Raw genomic sequence first — 17,499 nt, forward strand, 5'->3', positions numbered from 1 at the left:
GGAACATGTCCAGGGACATATACTTCTGGGGTAACCGTTTTTTACAGTGAACCCAAAAGGAAATTAATTCGGTGATCCATTGCGTAACATCTCTTGGGTGCATTAGATAGATTCATTATTCAGATAATCTATATGATCAGATTAGATATATTACTCTAGGATCTGAGTTCAGCGCCCGAGTAACATCTTTCTCCTCACATTTTCGGAAGTCAGAGCCTTCGATCATTTATACCTCTAAATGACAGCTGTGAAAAAATTGAGATTAGAGTTTACCTCTATTTTGAGCAATTCTAGCAAACTTACATAAACTGTCATACAAATCGCGACTTTAAGACGTAGCTTGTCACGCACACTATACTAATATTCCTGGCGTGTTTTCATCGGTTGTCTAACAGCAAGAGACTCTATCTAGACGTATAAATTATCTAAGCTTTATTAGAAGTGATTATAAACTTATTAGCAGTTAAAATTTAATAATAATAATAATAATAAATTTTTTTATTTGCGAAAAACTGCCACCAAATTTTTTACAAGTACAATAGATATGACAATTAACATTTTATAAAGAAAAGAAAAATAACAATACAAATGTTTAAAAAACAATAAAGAAAGAGATATTAATGCTTTAAAACTAACTATAAATTTACGTTTAGCTGTGCACACAACTCCAGAAACCTCTAAACAATCGGACAGCCAGGGACTAGACTTTGACAACTACAATACTATGTACTGTATAGATGACTTAACAGCCCAATGAGTAACCAATTTTGATTTGTCATAGTGTGCGGTAGAGACTGGCTGTGTACGACTACAGTAAGATTCGCTTACCTTTTCCATCTTGGTGTATCTCCGTTACAGATGTTTCTTCTCTTGTTGTATGTTAAATTGTATTTTTTTAGAGCGCAATAAAAGAATACTGGAGAGCTCCTTGCGCCGTTTCCTAGTATTACGTAGATTTTTTTTATGAAAATAAGGGACGAGACGAGCAAGACGTTCAGCTGATGGTAAATGATACGCCATGCCCATTACAATGCAGTGCCGCTCAAGATTCTTGAAAAACCCAAAAACTCTGAGTGGCACTACAATTGCGCTCGTCACCTTGAGACATAAGATGTTAAGTCTCATTTGTCCAGTAATTTCACTAGCTACGGTGCCCTTCAGACCGAGACACAGTAATGTTATACATTACGGCTTCACCGCAGAAATAGGCGCCGTTGTGGTGCCCATAACCTAGTCAGCTTGGTATGTTATGGTATAAAAAGGTATAAAAGGCATTTATTTTCTCAATATTCTAAGGCATTTCATTTTTGATGTGAAAACTTCCTTAGCATCGTTGTGATTTGAAATTCGATGAAACGAAAAAGCGAGACAAATGAGACAGACACATAAATTCATAAGATTTAACGTGAGAGAAAATGAGAAAGGGTTAGAGGTTCATGCACAATGTAGGTTTCACTTCTAACGTCATGTGTACTACGTACGCACGCATTTTTTTGTTATTTTCATAGTAAATGCCTTTTAAAAATATTTCGCTGTTTACAACAGATTGCTATCTCATCTTGGGAATTGGGAATGAACTAGCTGGTCTGGTATATTTAGGTAAGACAAAAAAATAACAGTCACAAAGCTATAAAGTAGCTACAAATCATTAATTTGTTTGAATGAAATTAAAACAGTCTAGAATCCACAATACTTTATTTAAGAAGTATATACAAAATAGATTTAATAATATTAAAAATATTGCACATTTATAACATTGCACTATTATTGCATTATTGCACGTATTTTTATCATACAGAAAATATGCTATGACTTATTTAATACAGAGCCTGAATTTATTTCAAAATATCTTTAAATGAAATAGTTTACATAACATAGTAATGCTACACATAAAAATAATGCAGTTGATTTAATTATAGTCATTACACAAGGCTTGTGTCAAACGCTCGCAACACCCAGTCATTTCCATCTAAATCTATTTGACTGATAAGTTAAATAGTCGATACTAACAATCTCATGCAAATTGAAACTCTGAATCGAATATAATCTTAAGACAATTTAAAATGACGTTTGAAGTCATTCAAGGTGACTTTAGTCGTAATCAGGTGGTATAAAAATGAGATTCACAGTTTAAGATTAAATAAGTATCTTAAAATAATTAAGGATATTTATTATTGACCTAAGTTTTTGACTTAATACCATCTATAACATTTAAGTCCACGAAAAAGCGATCCAAGAGCGCGGAACAAGCGATAGAGTGACCCAAGCGTTCGGCTTGTTACGTATCTTGTTCTTTTAAAAAAAAAGGCTAAGTCTATTTTATCTGTAGTCCAATACGGGTACTGTACGAACTATTTATTATTATTAAAATTTGTTTTGAGACCTACTAGTGAACAAGGCCGATTCGGTACCTGAACTCGCCGGTCGCTGCCGCGGCACGCTACGCTCGGCTCGTGCGTTGTGGTCAACAGTCCTTATTTGTTTTTGGGACCCACTAGTGAATAAAAGCCGATTCAATTAGATAACAATTTGTTGATTACACTAATGTATAAATATAAAATAATGACAATACAATAAATACAAGAAAAAGACCAATCAGCGACGGCCTCATAAACTAACGATCAGTAAAATTGTCAAAATATCATTGTCTTACAATATCACTATAGTATACCCGTGACATTACAATGGCACTGAAACCAGGTCGTTAAATTGTAAGAAATGAAGTCGATTGACAATCTACCTAATCGATTGACAATAATATCACTGAAATTCTTTTTTAAGCTTTGACATTATAAAATGTCGTAATTTAAAAGAAAATGAATCATACGAATAAATATTTTATTTGTCCAGTACCCGTACAAATAGCCACTTCGTTAAAAAAGAAGCATTAGTTGGCGAGTGTAGTAATAATATATTGTTACAATTTTGACCAAAAAAATATTATGACTCGTATTAACGATCGTATAAAAAATATTTTCTAATGACGTCATCACTTAATGATCGTCCGTAAACCGACTTTAAAGACAACCAATTTTTATTTCCAACTATCCGGATAGAAAATAATTGCGATGAACAAATACAATTAATAAAATTCCGATTTTTGGCGACGTTTTGCAAAGAAAAAAACTTCGCACATACTCAATTCAAGTTGTTAATGTTCATGTTTGACTTTAGAATTATCCATTCTTCAACAATGCAGTTGGATGTATTAAAAATATTAAGTCTATGTATAATATATATATAAATATATGGCTTGGGAGTGCAAAATTCTCAAGCATATTCAGCACTTTATTCTGTAGGAGTTGTTATTCACCAGGGTTATTTGTATATACAATTATAATTTTATATATTATTAATGTTATTAGTTTTTTCATGAATATATTTAACATTATACAATATTTTTACAGAGTAATTATGTAAGTAAAAATTCATTTGCAGGTTGAGTTTATGAATCACGGAAAGTAACCAAGGGTGTCTTCTAAGCTAGGATTTCTATTAGGTGGTCTGTGGTCGAACATTCTTGCGAGTGGGGGAGCTCCTGACGGTGGTAGAGCCGGCGGCCTGGGTCTTCGCCCCCCGGCCAGAGACCTAACATCCGTTCTCTGGGACAGGCGAACATCAGCGAATAGTGCAGCCATTTCTGCAGATTTCTTAACGCTCAGGGCGTCGTGTGACCCCGCACCTGTACTTCGAACTGGAACAAATAAACACATAGTGTAAGTACATATGTCTACTGTGGTATAAGAACAGAACAGAAAAACTAGTAGAAGTGGCATCATTTCATTTTACTATGGAAACTGATGTCGCCAAACTCACACATTTATCTTTTATAATATGTAATACACACTCTTAACTCCGGCTTTGTGATAGGCCTAAATTCACAATCACGAAAAGAGATAATTACAAATTTATTTACATCAATTTCGAACTTAATACCATTATGCTAATCTCATATTCTTAAAGTGATAATGATAAATTCAGAACATTTCTCAAATTGTGAAAAATAACATTTAAAAACTTGAAGTAATAGGATCTCTGTAACCATATATTTGACTTCTGTCAAGATAGCAAGTGTTGTACGAAAATTAATAAACATATCGATATGTTTGTGAAAATTAGGAATGATGTAATCAGGGTTGATAAAGTATATTACCGATAACGTACCTACGTCGTAAGCTAAAATAATAATACATAGTAATTCAACTAATTAAAAAAAAATAATTTATGAAGGAAAACATTGTCAAATTATTTGTGCATGTAAAAAAAGACTAAGTATTTTGTCTAAATAAAGGCTAACCCCCTTATTCATAATAGTCTGCTAACTTAAAGCATTGCAAATTCTCACTCTGTCTTCTTCTATTGACCTCAGTCAGAATGAGTATTTCTCATCTCCATCCTTACTCTCACACTCCTTAGCGGCTGTTTTAAGTTAGCGGACCGCAAGGAGGTTAATATTTAAAAAACAATATTTTATAAAAAATATTTTAAATTTTAATAGCTAATAGGGCGATCGCTCCATTCTCAATCTGTTGTATCATTATGAAAGTCATTTATGTTATAGTAACCTTTACCACTTAAACGTTTTTTAACAATTATTTTGAATTTCGTAATACATTTATTTGTAATGCTATAAATACCAAGATATTCGCACATATGCTATGGTTCATTCAAATAGCAGCTTAAATGGGAGATCTTACCTGTGAGCCGCTGCATGTTGCGGGGTCTGGTGTCTCGAGGCTTGTTCTGCAGCAGTATCTCGTAGTCAAGAGCGAGGCTGTCGCTACTTCGAGCACGACGACGCTCCTCGCGACGCCGACTGGATGCACCAGATCTTAAAACAAGATTATTTCATTGCTAAAAGTGGTAAATACATGGCGCAAGTACGGTGAGAGTCGTAAAACAGTCCTTTCTATAGTATCGTTGTGTGTGAAGTCCACTGTCGGCTGAGCAATACAGCCGCGGTTCAGCGGACTTCTTACGGCGTGTCTGTGCGTAGGACTAGGAAATTAACCTGATCAAGCTGCATCGCTGCCGACACTTAATCCGGTCCTAGTTTTTAGTCCAACTGGTTCAAGCAGTTTTCCTCCTTTTTAAATTCGTTTCCTTTTAAAAGGCATTGGCGAAGGACAGATTACCTTCAAAATGGCGCGGTGCAACGAAGTGGGGAAGAGACAGAGCCTGATAGAAGAAGAACAAGGATAGATAGATATTGGCGTTAACATTGTGTCTTAATTGAATAAATGGGTCTTTGAAAGCAGCCGTGAGGTTTTCTTTTGAGAATCCATGATGAAATATCATCAAGTAGATTACGTAAATTAACTTTTTTTAAGGTTACCTAACAATTTTAAAGAGGAGTTCCTCTTAACATGAATCACTACAATTCATATTTACATATATTGGTAAAGGGCTTTTTAAAATTAGATCGTTTAGTTGGGTCCATTTTACGTGCAGTGTTGGCCAGTCATTCAGTTCAGAACACTCCTGGGGTGTTCGCAGACTTCCTGGAGCAACCTTGTATTTACTAAGGTTTTTGCCCGTTGGTTGGTCACCCCAGCACATTCCAGGATTACATAAGTGACCGTTTTATCCTCGGTTAGACAGCCCCTGCACCTAGGATTGCCCGTAACGCCGATTGTAAATAGGTGCTGGTTCAGTGACCCGTTAAGGTGCCGACCATAATTCGGATGTCATGTCTATTTAGGCTAATAAGGTGACGTGTCAGTTTGGGCGATAGTGCAGAAATCGCCTCTTTCGACTGTCTACAGACATTTGTCCATAGGGTTTTGTGTAGCTTGTTGGTGAGAGAGCGTATCCATGACCGCATTTGGCTGAAGGGTAGTGGCAGGTGTAGCCATGGGCCAACCACTTGGGTCTCTGACCCCGCCTTGCGAGTTCATCCGCTGCATCGTTCCCCAACGAACCGCTGTTTCCCTTGATCCAAGGCAGAGTTACCCATTTATAAAGGCTTCCCTAACGAACCGCTGTGTCCTTTGATCCATTGCAGAGTTACCCATTTATTAGAGGCAGCTCGTTCTAAGGATTGGTGACACTCGTGTATCAGCGCTGAGTTATAGGTGTTGCTCCTCAGCGCAGTCAGGACCGCCATACTATCGGATAGAATTCGGAAATAATATCCATATATCCTTTCCTTCTCAGTACCGCGTTTGCAGCTTCCTTAATGGCTACACATTCGCAATGGAATAAGGAGCTGTGAGTTCCTAAGGGTATAGAGGTGTGTATATTCATATTTACCTGTTTCTAACTTTCCCATCCTGATCATCGAACGCTCGTTTCAATTTGTCAGCGTACGTCTTCTGCGATGGGTTCTGCAAATACTCAAGGCTTTCTGAACTTTGCTCTGCCGCTCGTCGTGGTCCAGCACAGTAACACTTGTTGCTGTCTTCACAACTCTCTGAATCACACGAACAATAGCTGAAGTCGCCTTCATATACTTGTCTGTAATTAATATATTTGTTAATTAGACAGATCTATTTCCCCCCGGTGGTTTGCCTTACGAGCTAAAGATGTCTTAAATATTTGCTTCGTGGGAGAATGTTAATCAAATAATTTATTCGATCGACTGATGTCAAAAAGGCAGATGATTTCAATTCTGATGTTTAATTTTTTGTTATCACAGAACTCAGTCATTATGCATTTCTAATTTAGTTAATTCTTTTTTTATAACCATTTTCTTCCATCTTGAGACCAATGTATTTCACATTCACATCACATAATGTAGTTTATGTAACTACATAATGTATTAATAACTATTATGATTAACTAGACATTTTTTACTTTTTAGTTACCTTGTTATTAGCTTGTAATAACGCATTATGAGGCGCTTTTGTATTGTTCATTAACGCTTCGTTTCATTTATCACTGCGTTTTATTCTGTGGTAGCTAAATAAGTACCTTCGTCTCACCATTTATAATGCTCAACCGATCGTGTATTTTCTTTCCCAATATGGGTATAAACAGCAAGGATAAGATGAAAAAAGGATGACACGCTTTCAGCATAAAGCGACTTTAAGCCCGTTGCTCTAGACTCTAGAGATTAGAGACAGCGTTACAATATCCTCAATCAATATACCCATCTAATTTCTATTTTTTTGAGAGCCATGTATCTATATATCAAATCTAAAGATATAAGAAAACCTCACAATATAAGAAATTTCACAAAGATATAATAATTATCGACGCGTGAAGAAATATTTATTTGCTTTAAAATAAAAACAAATGCAAATAAATTAGTCATGCCAATTACAAAGAAAGAATTGAAACAAAGAAAGTAGCAGGCGAGATGCTTTAAATTCATAATGTACTAATCTTAATTTGGTATAGTTACTCATGAGGCATCTCTAGATACCAACGAGTTATGCTCTGTTTGGCATAGAACGTTTCTTTCTTCACTGAGACAGGCTGATTAATAATCAACTATAAATAGCTAATAAATAAGACACGCATTCCTTTGAACGTGTTAATGTAATTAATTTAATTTGCAAACTGCACTCTTTTTAGAATCCAATAATATGTTAGCGAGATGAAAGTGGAGAAATTCAAAAGTGTTAAGCCAATGCAAGGATTAGAATATTTATCTACTTTAGTCTGAATGAGATTTATTAACTGCATTTCATTTTTGGATCAATCGCAATCTAATATGAATCAAAAATAATTTGCATTTTGTTATATATTGCTAAGTTCAACTTAAAATGTCTTTCCAATAACATCGTCTACATAATTATTCTCAATTAAAGTTTTAGCTGGAGATAAGAGTATTATTAGCACTAAGAAAGCGGCATTAATTATTTTTTGTTTTCTACCAGCAGACCAAAGATAAAATAAAGTAATTATTTAGCTTAGACTTATTACTTACTTCGAGCAATCCTTGCAGTTTTTTTGTATTAGTCTTTCCTTTGCAGAATCTTTACCAGTTTCGATAGCGGAGCAGTAGCATTTCGATTGACAATCATTCTTTAGAGAGCAGTAACATCTATCTATGCAGCTTTCTGATTCACATTCAGAGCATGACACATATCCACTCGAGCTATTACGATTTTGACAGCCTAGCCTATTGCTTAAAGTTAAAAAATCAGAGTCTTCCGACGAAGTTCTTTCACCGCGCCTTATTTTACCACGTCTTTTAGAAGTGTGACCTTTATCGGAACGTCTTGAATTTCTTTGTCTCATTGTTTGCCTTTTAGGTGCTGGTATCGGTGGTTCCTTTGGTTTGAATTGTCTTAAGTCATAACTTGATGTAGACACTGAACTCTCCGATGCTTTATTTTTGACATTATTATCTTTTACATCGATACATTGCAATTTCCTTTTCTTTTCCTTTTTTCTTTCTCGACTGAAAGGTAATCTGAAGACTTTTCGTAAAGCTCCAGTGCCCTTGAAAAATTTTCTTCTTTTCATTATTTGAAATGTATTTCCACGCCTTAACTTTTTCTTTTTCTGTTTCCTCATTATAGCTTTACTGTGCTGAAATATTTCATCCTTAGTTAATGTAACTGCAAGTTTTAACAAAAATTCTTTGTAAATGGGTTTTAAATCATTAAACGACATTCCATCGGGATCGATAATTGCATTTAATATTTCGTCCATTGAATGTAAATTTTCTTGCACTTTAAATTCATTAAATAATTCGTTGAATCCCAGAGGTGACCCACCTCCTTTTTTTCCACTATTTCTGAAAAAATAATTAAAATGTAATGAAAGAAACGGACATTTAAAATGAGTGTTAAATACAGACCTAATATTTTTCATACAGTTAATTCAAAACATTGCCTGCATGCCAAAATTGTGCTTATTATATTTTTAGCATTTAATATTAATATGTACCTTTTATTAATAGCTTATTATATTTTATAAGACACACACATGAAGAAAAAATCCTGATGATAGAATTATCATTTTGGAAACTTTGACTTCATAGTTTTTGAAGAAAAAATACTATAGGCATGATCATTACTTTATTTTGTGGGTATTGAATGTCACTTGCCATCAGGCTCGGCTATATTATGCTCGTTTGGGTAAAGTTGAATCGACTCGGAGAGGGAGTCGTACTCTATGAGCATAGTATACCTATTATTAACCTCGCTTTGTTTAAAAAATCTGAAATGAAATTTTACTTTTGTCGTGTGGTCTTACTGACATACCGTTTTTATACATAATTAAAATTACTGAAACATACCTGTGCCCAATTGACTTATATCTTGTTAATCCTCCCGCATTAAGAAAGCTTCCAGATCTCGGTATAGCAACTTTTGTTAGAATGTCACCGCCTTCCATTGATAGTTTTCTTCCACTATGGGTTCGACGAAGTGGCTCTTTAGTTAGCTCAGATTGAGATTGAACTGGTTTACTTGGAATCGGTGGCGGTAATATCGGTGGTCTTTGAATACTTTTCCTTCTCTCCAACTCACGAAATAACTCTATCTTCTCAGATACTTTACTACGTACTGATGATTCACTGCTACTTTGTGGATTTTGAGAATTTATTTCATTACCATTTAAATGCGATAACCTTTCTGTCAACTTCTTTCTGCTGAATTCATTTTTATCACTTTTATTGCTTTGATTTTGATTAGGAATATCTAATTTAACTTTTACTTCTTCAACAGTTATACATTTTGCCTCAAGAGGCACAACTGGAGGAGATGAGAGAGATAGATTACTATTATTTTTAAAGTTTTCTTGCTTGCTCTTTTCAGTAAATGATTCACTTGCAGAAAAACCATCAGCTCTATCACTTTCGCCGCTGTATGAAGAAGTACTTCGTTTTTTTCGTGGGGGCCTTACTGGTACATCATTTGTTGGTATACTACTAGCAGTACTCATACAGCTAACTCCATTTCGATTTTTAAATTTTTTATTATTTATTTGACCCTGGCGACTCATATGTGACATAAGGGATTTGTATAACGTGGCTGCTATGACAATAGCGTCCTCGGTTGTCTGACATACAAAACCATGACACTCGAGTTGTTTTGCAAAACCAATCTTTCTCATCACAACAGCAAAAATCGGTGATAGTGAATTTTCGTTGTTGGAGAGGATATATTTCTTTTCGGATGATTCTAGTTGTTTGAACAATGCTTGCCGATCGATATTATCTGGATCAGTGATCAATGGCAAGAAGGCATAGGTTGGTTCGTTGGATTTATTACCGGAACTTTGGACTACAAATTTAACGGCTGACCAAACAGCTATAGTAGGAAAAGGGTTCAATTGTTCTAGGTCTCCTTTTTCTCCTTTATATCGCACTTTTAGTCCACTTTTAGATATTTCTAAACGTCCTGTTAAGGAATTTTTATGTCGAAAATTTCTTCTGTATGCGAAATATAAATCTTTAAGAGGTGTCTGCAAACCAGAAAGGCTTGTAACTTTATTTTGAAGAGGTGTGGAGCCAAGGTAATGTACATTAAAAACATGAATTCCTATACTCTCAATGCTATTTGTTGACTCTCCTGCCATATCTGAGAACATTTTTTCTATACGATCTTGGACTGTACTGTTAATTTTCTGAATCTTGGTTTCAAAATAATCGGCTTCATCTTCATATATTGTTTTTTTATTGCATTGTGCCACATTGCTCTGAAAAATATTAGATTATCGTCATTTTGGTTGTTTTAATGTAATATAATATAAATTGGCAGTATAGAAGGTACATTGGTTGACGAATATGCTATTTAAATTTATCATCAATAAATTGGTATTTTTATTTGTTTATGTTTAGTCTTACCTTACTCTCTCGTCTGCTTAACTGCCTATCATCCGATGATGCCCCATATTGGTGAAGGCTGGCTATAGACTTGCTGTCATCGAACAGTGCATCGATTTTCTGCTTATACATCGACACAGACGAAATGCTGGGTGCCCGGGATCGGTAGGCCTCATCTTCTCGACTACCCAAGTGGAATCCGCCCACTGACGCACTATCGTCACAAGTCACCATCTGGAACAGTTGAAAATTTATTTTATATATTAATCACCCGCGATTCCGTCTGCATTGAATGCGTATCGTGCTCCCTCGGGAATTCTTGGGAAAAGATGTCACGTTGTGTGTAAAAATGCCAAACATGTCAATTAATGTTTAGACTTCTTTCAAAACATCAGTAGCTGTGTGTGATTAGATTTAATGAGATGTACCTTAAGGCGGACAGATAAGGAGACACATAAGCAACCCTATAGTGATTCCATAACATTAAAATATAAACGTTTATATTATGCATTTATAAAATTGAGAATTGACGATTCACAAAATGGTCAATATAATATAATACTGAATTTGATCTTAATCATTTCAAAAATCTTGGAAACGATATTCATTCTGTTATAATGATAATTTTGAGCGATCATCTTGGAGACAAAAACAATCTCAAATTCAGTCTCTGCTACTCAGAGAGTGGTATCCAATAATATTTTTTGTTTCTAATAGAAGTTTCTTTTTTAACAAATCCAATAATGAAAGAGAATAACTGCATTAAAAGTGAAGCTACCACAGTAAAAGTATGTATAACCTGTATAAACCTTTTTTTTATGGAAAACACAATTTACATGGAAAACAAATTACAAGCGAGCGGGTCAACTGGTGTGAAATGAAAACCGTCACCCATATTCTCTTGCAAAACCAGAGGAATCACAGGACCGTTGCCGGCCTTTAAGGTAGGTGTATGCGCTTCTTGGAAGGTACCCATGTCGTATCGTCCTGGAAACACCGCACAAGGAAACTCATTCCACAGCTTTGTAATACGTGGAACAATGCTCCTTGAAAACCGCACTGTGGAGGACCGCTACACATTCATATGGTGGGGATGATATAATTTGTGGCGTGTCGAAGGTGGAATTCGGTGGCAGGAATCAGGCGAACCAACTCTTTTAATTTAAACCCTACATACACTATATTAGAACATAATATAAGGGGTACATATACTATATTAGAACATAATATTAGGGGTTAAAGTATGAAATTGCCCATTTGTACTGAATAATTGAAATTAGTTTTTTTTTGTTATTTAACATATTTATTTAATCAAAATAATTATCATTAATATCATATCATCACATTGCTGCCATCGGAGAAGGCTATTGTAAATAACACCATGATGAGACCACCAAACAGTTACCATTACCTTTTTAATGGTCAGCTTTGCTTTAGAACTCTGCAGCTGTTGCGGCGTTTGATCGTGGGTCAGCCATTGCATTTCGCTTACGGTGATCGTAAAGAATCCACTTTTCATCACATGTCCCAATTCGATCACATATTCCTTAATTTCTGAATCGATACAACAAGGCAACAGAAATTTCAACACGCATTTCTTTCAGCAGAACTGTCAAATCATGAGGCACCCATTTTTCATATTTTTTTTATTTTATCGATTTGACGCAGATAAGTTAATATTGTTGGTAAGATAACGTTAAACCATGGTATTTTGGCTCGGCTCGGCTTCCAACCTTCCAACCATGTGAAAAAAGTTTCATTCAAAAATCTCAATCCCTAATGGTTCTATGTCAATTCGAAGTACCCATTTCAATAAAACAGCAATTTTATACTTGAACCCCTATTATTATGTACTTCGTTCCCTATCCCGCATAATACGCTTTCTCGCTTAAGATGCGTTGTTGGTTGGGTAACTGTGAAAAAGTCTTAAGCTAGTTTTACTATAGATCGTTTTAATAGTCAAATAAGTTTATTAAGACTTTCGTGAGCATTATTAACTTTATTTATTTAAATGAGCTTTACTCACGATTCATCGGTGTTGGTGCCGACTAGTTTCGGACCATTCGGAGGTGCTTCATCAGGGTGAGTGTAGTGAGAACAGAAGAGAAAAGAAGACATAATCGATGAATCGTTAGTAATAGTAGTAGTAAAGCCGATTTAAATAAAAATAGTCAAGAATAAATTAAAAAAAAATCAAAAATTGAACTCATTTGTTTCAGGGAAAAAAAAGCATGCCAATCGAAATGATTTAGCCTAAATAATAGACAAACGTGTGGTCGCCTTTTCATGTCGTAAAAAACGATTGGATTGGCGGGATTTTTTAAGTAAATAAGGGACGAGACGAGCAGCACGAGTAGGAAGTTCAGCTGATGATAATTGATACAATGCCTTCAGAATTCTTAAAAAACCCAATAATTTTGAGCGGCACTATAATTACCATGAGACATAAGATGTCTCATTTGTCCAATAATTTCTGTAGCTACACTGGTCTTCACACCGAAACACATTAATACTTACACATTACTGCTTCACTGCAGAGAAAGACGCCGATTTGGTACCCATAATCTAGCCGGCATCCTGTGCGAAGGAGCCTCCACTAGTAAAAAAGTCGGTTTGGTTTAAAATAATTAAGTAGTAATTTGACTTAATATTTGTAATAATATAATTTATTTCCTTCTCGTATCTTAGACTATTAATAACGAGTTATTATGAGTGTCATGATAATTTATAATCACCCCATTATTCATCTATGGCTAATATGAGCATTACGCAAAATAGATCCATCACTACATTGGCCGCGAGTCGCGCGTAATAACGCTCAGTTCATTATGCCGGATTGGTATTTCGAGATAATTAGGAATATTTACAAAATGTCGATAAAGGTCTTAGGTTTACGTAATAAACAAATAATGTTATCACATTCGTTTATTATTGTATTTCCTCTGTTTTTTTTACTTCAAACGTAGCCTTCAAGTAGTAAATAACTGTCCGGCAAACAACAATAGAAGCATATCCTCTTATTTTTCAGATAACGGTGACTTAACTCTTAGTTCTGATTTAAATATTAATTCTGATATTCAAAATATTGATATTAATGTGCATGAAATAAAATTATTACTTGATAGGCTAGATATAACAAAATCTCCAGGCCCTGATAACATTTCGTCATTTTTCTTAGAAAATGCTCTTCCACTATTGTTCTTCCTATCTCCATGCTTTTCAGTAAATCACTTTCTACTGGCTTTGTCCCTAAGTTATGGAAATCAGCATTTATTACACCAGTACATAAGAAAGGGTCTCGATCTGAAATTACGAATTATAGACCAATTCAAAACTTTGCATTATTGCTAAAGTCTTTGAGAGGGTCATATATAAGCAATTGTATGCTAACTTAAAAAACACCTTTAGTCCCTTCCAACATGGATTTCTGAAAGGTAGATCTAATGTTTCTAATCTTTTACTTCTCAACAATTTTATTACTGACGCTATGGATAATGGTATGCAAGTCGATGTAATCTACACCGACTATAGTAAGGCGTTTGATAAAATCGACCACAATACATTAATATGTAAGCTATCTCAGTCGGGAATACGGGGTGACTTGTTACGGTGGTTCTCGTCATACATAGATAATCGTTCACAAGCTGTTGTACTAAATAACTACATTTCTAGTTGGGTTCCAGTTCCTAGTGGTGTTCCCCAGGGATCACTACTTGGTCCACTTCTTTTTATTATCTATGTAGGTGATATAGATTCCTGTTTTAAGTCTTCCAATCTAGTTTCCTTCGCTGATGATATGAAAATATTCTCTTCAATAACATCAATTCTTGACATGATTGCCCTTCAAGAGGATCTCAACCGCCTAGATGAGTATTATCTTACTAATAAACCAGAACTTAATACATTAAAATGTTCAGTAGTCACATATACCCGTAAGATTAACATCCTACAAACAAATTACACATTAAGAGGTCAGGTGCTCTCTAGATGCAATGGTACGAGGGATCTCGGCGTTTACCATGACTCTAAGTTGCTATTCAATGATCACATTGATAAGATAGTTAACAAGGCTTCAAAGGCATTAGGTTTTATTGAGCGAATTTCAAAGAATTTTAATAATATTAAGACTATTAAGATACTATATTGTACTTTTGTTAGAAGTAATCTGGAATATGCTTCACAAATTTGGAATCCTACATATAGTACGTATGTTGACCGTCTAGAAAGTGTTCAGAGGCGATTTTTAAGATATCTTTGTTTTAGATTTAAGGTACCTTACGATTCTAATAGCTATATTGATTTGTGTAAAAAGTTTCACTTCTTACCACTGAAAGAACGGCGAAATATAACTGACTTTTTATTTATGTTAAAAATTATAAGCAATCATGTCGATTGCCCAGATCTGCTGCATAAAGTTAATTTTAATGTACCTCAAAAAACTCTTAGATATAGCCCTCCACTTTGTGTTCCTGCTGTTAGTAGTAACTATAGGCAAAACTCATATATGGTGCGAGCGTGTAAAACAGTAAATGATGTTAGTAGATTATTAGATATCGACATATTTGCTACAAGCATTTCCAAGGCAAAGCAGTGCATAACCCTCAACTTTTTTAATTAAGTATTGTTTTTTGTTATCTGCTTAAAAGAATCTTTATTGTCATGAATTTGAGCCGAAAAATAGTGTTCACGTACATATTTTATATTACTTCTATTAGTGAAAACCTGTAATTGGCTATCTGTTACTATTTAAGTTTCTAAAGAAATTGTATTAGCTGTTGGTTTTCCTTAAATAAATAAAATAAAAAATAAATAAATTAAGTTTAATAAGTAACTCTAATAGTTAATTATATCCACTAGATGAAGCTCAATTATTCAGTATAGGAGAGACTCTAGATTAAACAATTTATCATGATGACGACGCGCTCCGCCATTAAGATTTAAGTAAAAGAAATATCGGTTTATGTCACTTTCACTGGAGAATTATAAGCGGTACGTAAAATCAAAACATATCATATTAGGAATTAAATTTATCAGATACATTAACAGTACAGAAATCGAACGTGGTTTTACTCAAAAAACTTCATTTAACAAATTAATTGCCATCCATTTTGGGACTTAGATGATTGCGAATTATTTTACCACTAAACATTAATAAACGATTAAAGAATTTCATGTTTAACAAACTGTGGCAGCTAAAATGAAATGTAATAATATACCAGTGGGTGGCTCCTTTGAACAGGATGCCCGCTAGATTTTGGGTCGGCCACAACGGCGCCAATTTCTGCCGTGAAGCAGTAATGTGTAAGCATTATTTTGTTTCGGTCTGAAGGGCACCGTAGCTAGTGAAATTACTGGGCAAATGAGACTTAACATCTTATGTCTCGAGGTGACGAGTGCGGTTGTAGTGCCGCTCAAAGTTATTGGGTTTTTGAAGAATCCTAAACGGTATGCATTGTAATGGGTATATGGTATCAGTCACCATCAGCTGAACGTCATGCTTGTCTGATGAGACAAGAGATGAGTCTCTTTTTAATGACAATAAGGGATGCCTTATTGTCATTAAAAAGAGATTAGTTCTAATTATTTTAAAGACTATTAGAACTTTACTATAGTTAAGTTTGTTAATAGAGGGGTTAAGCTATAAGCAGGATCTGCCATCATTCCAGCTCCAATGGAATGAAAAAAAATTTAATGGAAAAAGAATGAGATCCTTACTTGCACGCACGCTAATTAGAACTTAGTACAGTAACATTAGCCCTTAAATATTCCCAAAACAGTCTCAATAACCTGATATTTGGTTTTTTTATTTGTGTAGCTTCAGTAATAATCGAATCTGCAACCCATAACTCCATTTACGTGTTTACCACTTTATCTAAGAAGAAATTCGGCTGAAATATAAAATATTTCATACTGACGGAGGACTTGTTACACATTACCATAAACAACATAAAAGTGAAACTACTTCTAAAATTTCTCGGCTCATGATGTAACGGTCTCGTGTGTATACGGTATACGCACATGCGTAAAATATTTCGGTTAAATTGAATAAGTGGTATAAAGATTTATAAAGGCGGTAACCTGTTATCGTTTTCTAATCCAAATGATTATCATAAAAATAATATTATAAATTGTTCATTAAATATTCAAATCCATAAGCAAATTAGTTGCCAGCTCGTAAAATTCATACAACGCGCGCATAATTAGAGAATAGGGTGGAACCTTTTGAAAGAAACATAAAATAACAGTTCTCGAGGAAAGTAGGGTTAGTAAAAAAGTTCTGAATAATTCTGAACAATTTGATTTGAATTATGAATCTTAAAGTTCCTCTAATCTTAAAGATTCTATTATCGCGTTTTGATTTTTCAACAAACTTAAATTATACGCATTCAATTGAAAAAATAAGTAATTAACGACGGACCTGTGAAACATGACTTAAGAACCTCTTCTTATTTTAAAATCAGTAAAAAATATTGACAATACGTTTATATACTCCATTACTATTCTGATAGAGTGTATATTATACTATCAGATTACAAAAGAAAATATAAACACATTCATGCAATCATCTTTATTAGAATCATGACAGAACAGAATTGTTTTTTCCTCGTATTTTAATACGATATTTTTATAATAAAGTAGGTGCTCACTTTCTAAAGTTCGTTAAGTCTCAAATCAAAATTCAAATGTAATAAAGAAACAAAGTTCAAGTGACACGACACTTTAGTTGACTTTCTATTAGTACAGAATCACTCCCGTGAGTCAGTAAAAGTAAAATT

At 34.4% G+C, this 17,499-nt stretch overlaps 1 protein-coding gene across 1 annotated transcript in view; it reads right to left on the reverse strand.

The window, feature by feature from the left end:
* Positions 1-1,748: 1,748 nt before the first annotated feature.
* LOC126974026 (uncharacterized) overlaps positions 1,749-17,499 on the reverse strand; it is a 61,240-nt gene continuing 45,489 nt past the window's right edge. Inside the window, exons 3-8 of the mRNA XM_050821394.1 lie at positions 10,745-10,957; positions 9,194-10,596; positions 7,874-8,689; positions 6,253-6,456; positions 4,698-4,831; positions 1,749-3,694 (exon numbers count right to left, since the gene is read on the reverse strand). Coding sequence (XP_050677351.1) covers positions 3,453-3,694; positions 4,698-4,831; positions 6,253-6,456; positions 7,874-8,689; positions 9,194-10,596; positions 10,745-10,957 — 3,012 coding nt within the window. The 3' untranslated portion in view covers positions 1,749-3,452. The remainder of the gene's footprint in view (positions 3,695-4,697; positions 4,832-6,252; positions 6,457-7,873; positions 8,690-9,193; positions 10,597-10,744; positions 10,958-17,499) is intronic.

This window comes from Leptidea sinapis, chromosome 31, assembly GCF_905404315.1.
Source record: "Leptidea sinapis chromosome 31, ilLepSina1.1, whole genome shotgun sequence".
NCBI classification, from domain to species: domain Eukaryota; kingdom Metazoa; phylum Arthropoda; class Insecta; order Lepidoptera; family Pieridae; genus Leptidea; species Leptidea sinapis.